General features: G+C 51.7%; 1 protein-coding gene across 6 annotated transcripts in view; it reads right to left on the bottom strand.

The window, feature by feature from the left end:
• Sobp (Sine oculis-binding protein) overlaps positions 1–5,000 on the bottom strand; it is a 327,615-nt gene that overhangs the window by 416 nt on the left and 322,199 nt on the right. For all 6 annotated transcript variants that reach the window (XM_070129031.1, XM_070129032.1, XM_070129035.1 and 3 more), the window contains 2 exons: positions 3,618–3,777; positions 1–3,252 (listed from right to left, as the gene is read on the bottom strand). The exon at positions 1–3,252 is cut by the window's left edge and continues 416 nt beyond it. In XM_070129031.1, coding sequence (XP_069985132.1) covers positions 1,684–3,252; positions 3,618–3,777 — 1,729 coding nt within the window. In that variant the 3' untranslated portion in view covers positions 1–1,683. The remainder of the gene's footprint in view (positions 3,253–3,617; positions 3,778–5,000) is intronic.

Raw genomic sequence — 5,000 nt, 5'->3', positions numbered from 1 at the left:
ACACACACAAATATGTGCGGTTATTAAGTATTGCTATGACCTCTTACAATCTTTCCATCGGTTGTAAAGACTGAAAAAGAAGTCACTTTGACCTTGACAAATCACCGAGGAAAACAAGACTTGACTAGCAAAGACGAACTGCTGGCGTGACCATAGCCAATAGCTGGATTGGGCTTTTTTCATTGTTATATTCACATATGTATTTATTCACACACACACACGCGCGCGCGCACAGACACACAAACACAAAGACACAGACACAGACACACACACACACACACACACACACACACACACACACACACACACACACACACACACTCATACACATATTCAGAGACATCCCACTTTGACCAAGCCTGACAATAACAGACAAGGATAGAATACCAAATCTAGCTTTTAAAATCGTTTATTTCACGTGGCCGCCTCATGTGTCTTCGTTAACCTCAAGTTTCGTAATAAAGTGCGTTACTTCGTCCCCCCTCCTTTGTAAATCTACGGTATAACTGTGACCCCTCTCAGTGTGGCAACAGCTGTGGAAGAAGCTAAACATAACCACTCTACCTTGGTAAATACACACTGTATACCAGCCCCAGTGACTAGATCTCTTGGGAACGAGCGAGAGAGAGAAAGAAAGAGAGATTTTTAAAAAATGAAGAAGAAAAAAAAAATAACAGCCTCACTACAAAAGTATGTGAAAAAGATAATTATGTGGCACATATACATGTATATATATAATATCAACATCAAACATTTATAACACTTGGTTTATGAATATAATATCGCTGTATATACAGTCACCTCTAGAAAGTCATTGTACAATTATGATACATAAAAGCTTTTCGTACTGATCAAAAACACACCGATTGTGACACCATTGTGCATAAGAGTGCCAGGGCGTACCAGGCATCTCGCTAGTGGTGGCTGAAGACAAAAGAGAAAAGCTGCCAAAGAGATGTCAAGTTGCTAACATTATCCTTAGTGCAGTGACAGTTCTGTGTCTAGTTCTTTCGTCCGATTTTTTCTGACATCTGTTCCTGGTGTTTGCATACAGAATTACAACAGCTAAGTGCAAATGATGAACAAAATTATTGTTTATCGTAAACGTGTAAGAACCATACATTTACCGCAAGAAAATAAGAATAAGAAAGCAAAGATATTGATTGCCAAAAGGGCCTTTGATAGTACGAAAAATCTTTATTAAATATTTCCAATAACTGTATAAAAAAACGCTGCTCTTTTGTCTTCTTTAGTGTCAAAATTCCTCCGAAATCTGCGAAAAATATTGAAGTGATCTCCCAAAATCGCAGATGGAGGGCGGCGAACGACTCGGCTCCAGTGGGTAGAGGACATACCAACCTCAGCCAAGTCGAAACCTACCCAACAACTGCATTATCCTGTATCCATTTTCAGTCGATTCAGGATCGCAGGCCAAATCCTTACTTTTGATTAGCCATTCACTTCACGGTGGTCTTGGCATCTGTGAAATCCATCATGTGACCAAAACTAATCCCAGTCTGAGTGATCCTGGACGCCATTTGAAGAAGGCGTCGCGTTCGGGCGTCGCCCCAGTCTTCGTCCGAGGCTCTGCCGAGACGCCATCGCGAGGAATCACCCGAGCCGGTGAGGGAAAGCCAGGCCTCCTTGAGCCCGGTGGGCCTCGGCCGCGCTGCCAAGCCTTGGTCACACCAGCAAGTGCTTCTTCTTCGGCAACGGTTGCTGGTGGTGGTCGTTAGCGGGGTGTCGCTTCCGGCTGGTGGACGCTGCGGTGCTGGAAGCGGTGGTGGTGGTGGTGGCGGCGGTGGACGTCGCGGGCCCTTCCGGGTCGGACGCTTCTCCCGAGACCCTTTCCTTGACCTCCTCCTCGTCCTCGCCGAGCAGCCTCTTAACGGTGCTCGTCTCCTCCTCCCTCTTCCTCGTGAGCGAGGCTAGGGCGTCCTTGTTGTCCTCCGCGGGGCCCGGCGACGGCGTCCTGGACATTTCACGGGAATCAAAGTCGTGCTGATGGTTGAAGGAGTCGTGGCTCGGGTCGCCCACCAATGCCCGCCGCAGCTGCAGCGGCTCCGGGGCCTCCCACGCCGAGTCCCGCGGGAGGAACACGCCGTTGATCTCGTACACGTCGGACGTGTACCGGAGGATGCTGCGGCGCTCGCGGTCCGGCCGAAGGTACGGCGGTCTCTCGCCCTCGCTGGAGGAGGACGACGTGGTGGGCGGAGGTGGCGGCGCAGGGGCGGCGCAGGCTGGGGGCGCCGACCCCGAGCTCGTAGAAGCACCCACGGGACCCGTAATGACCGAGCCCGACCGACTGGCGTCCTTGCGCTGCGCCGGACGCTGGCGCCCTGCCGGCTCCTTTTGGGGGCTCGGCCGGCCCTCGGGGGCGTCGCCCCGGGTGGTGACGGGGATGGGGATTGGCACCGGGATGGGAATGGGGATGGGGATGGGGATCGGGCACGGCAGGAGCACAGTGACGGGAGGTAGGAGGGAGCCGGGGGCTTTGGGTGGCCCCGGCTGCGGTGGAGGGATGGCCGTGGGCGGGGCGGGTGTGGGCGGGGCGGGCGCGGGCGGGACGGGCAGCAGCGGGTGGCGCAGGGGAGGCGGGCGCAGCAGCTCTGGGTGCTGCAGCAGGAGGTGGGGCAGGAGAGGCGTCCGCGGGAGATCATGAGGTAACATGTGAGGGAGCAGGAGCGGGGCGCCGCCCACCATGGGTAGCAGGCTCCCTAGGCCGCCCCCTAGGCCGCCTAGGGGCAGGCCCGGAGGCTGGGCTGGGGGATGAGGGGACACATCCCCGCCGCTCTCGCCTACGCTGCTGCTGCTGGGGAGCTCCCTCTCGCCCGCCGCCGCCTCGTGCTGCTGCTGCTGCGCCTCCAGCTGCCGCACGCGGATGGCCGGCATGCGCACCTCGTCGCTCTTCTCGGCGTGCGCGGCGCGGGCCATCTGCAGCGACGCCCGCACGGTGCGAGGCCGCCCGACCTCCCGCCCGCCGTCACGCCGGTCCCTGAGCCTGGGGCGGCCGTAGCGCGGGGCGGGCAGCGGCCCGGGGCTCCGGCCCTCAGAGGACCTGGACTGACCGGCGCGCCCCGAGGCCGACGACGTCTGCGAGAGCGAGGGCGAGGCGCGGGGCTCGCTCCTGGAGGAGGACTGCGTTGTGAGGTTGACGGGTTCCGAAGGGCTCGGCGATGCGGGCGGTGGTGTGGCAGGCGCGGGCGGCGAGCTCGGCGAACTCACCCGCACGTCGCCCTCTGGTCCGGAGTCCTGTGGGAACACGCAGGGCGGGTTAGACGGCAATGGCTACATCCCGTTAGGTCTACCTATCAGTTGTATGTTTTGGTTTGTAGAAGAAAAACCCACAATACGCAAACTAGATTTATTGAAGAAAGCGGTATGTGTAAGTTAATGCTATATGTACATGTGTATCCCCCCACCACACACACATGCATATATATATATATATATATATATATATATATATATATATATATATATATATATATATATATATATATATATATTCGTAAATACATACATACATATATTCACATATATGTAAAGCATCTCCCCTAAAGCAGACAGTGCTTGGCGAAGGCGCAAGCAAGCAGCCCCGCGGAACAAAGCCTCACCGCTTCGCTGGTCTGGCTGCAGTCCCTCAGCCAGAGGTCGGGGGTGATGAGGCCGCTGCTGGAGGCGGGTTTCAGGTCGTTCAGGTGCGGGTGCATCTGCAGGTGAGCCTCGGTCTCGCGGCAAAAGATCTGCATCTTGTACTGGTTGAGGCACTTGTCGCTGCGGGGAGATCGAGGGGTTAGTGGGGTATTGAGCGGGCGTGAGGGAGTGTGGGGCGGGGGAGTATTGAGAGGACGGAAGGGATGGTATCAAAGAACTAATACCAAAGATGCAATAAATCCGGATTATGAAGTAGGGGATTGCTATACCATTTCCTGACATGAGCTTGAAAATAAATGGCCGTTTCCCCTAAACCTTATACGGATATTGTTTGTTGAAATTAGAGCGACAAGTGTTGGCATCAGTATTGGTGATCATATAAAAAATGGCATTCACCTTGTCAAATATATAACTAAATGCACTCATTTACACGTACTGAATACAGGCAAGCACGTAAACTTATGACTTCTTTTTGCATAATACGCAGGCCATTTAGAGAGAGGCAGACGCAGTCAAGATCGAGATCAGTCGAAGAGTATACTCGAGGTGCCTCGAATTCCATCTCATGCTATCTAAAGTTAGACGATATCACCGATACATTTACAAGAGCTACACCCCAGAAAGTCATCCTGTATTTCTTTGAACTTCTTATCAATAACGCATATGCGCGACAAAGTAAAAAAAAAGAAGTTACACTTCTCGTCACAAGACACAAAGACGAAATTCAATATCAGTAGATGGGTTCATCGCCAACCAACGTACATACATGGAAAAAAAACTTGAACACACAAAAGTAAACCAGAGGATGGTGGAGAAAAAGATTAGACTAATGTGCAGAATTACACGATTTCTTAATCATCACGATGTTCAGGAAATCGAGAAAAGATGCTGCGTGGCTCACTTTTTAATGAGCCTGCGGTAGTAATGAGTTCCTTAATTGTCGAACCGCAGAAACAAGTAACTGAAAACCTCGCTCTTTGTTCGTTTACTAATCGGTCGTATTTCTGAACATTTCGTTATGGAATTGGGGAGAAGAGAGACGGCAGAATTAGAGCGAGAGAGATGGGGAGAATCAAGCGTATCATTTACGAGATCAATAATTCATTTCGGCAAATCAATAACCATGTTTGGCAACACGGAAAGTAATACTCTTGTGTCGGCCATTAATCCGTTTTCTAATTGGTTATCGCAGAGAGGAATGAAAGAAAACGAGGGAAACCTGATGATGTGTACAGCAATATTAATCAGTCCAGGTTAACGATGATGACAGTCGTGATGGCTTTGATGATGAGGGCTTTTATGACTTGTGATTGTGAAGATAACATCAATGATTACATATCAAC

Source organism: Penaeus vannamei, chromosome 13, assembly GCF_042767895.1.
Source record: "Penaeus vannamei isolate JL-2024 chromosome 13, ASM4276789v1, whole genome shotgun sequence".
Lineage (NCBI taxonomy): Eukaryota > Metazoa > Arthropoda > Malacostraca > Decapoda > Penaeidae > Penaeus > Penaeus vannamei.
Note: the sequence above shows the minus strand (reverse complement) of the source record. Positions and strands in the feature narration are given on the sequence as shown.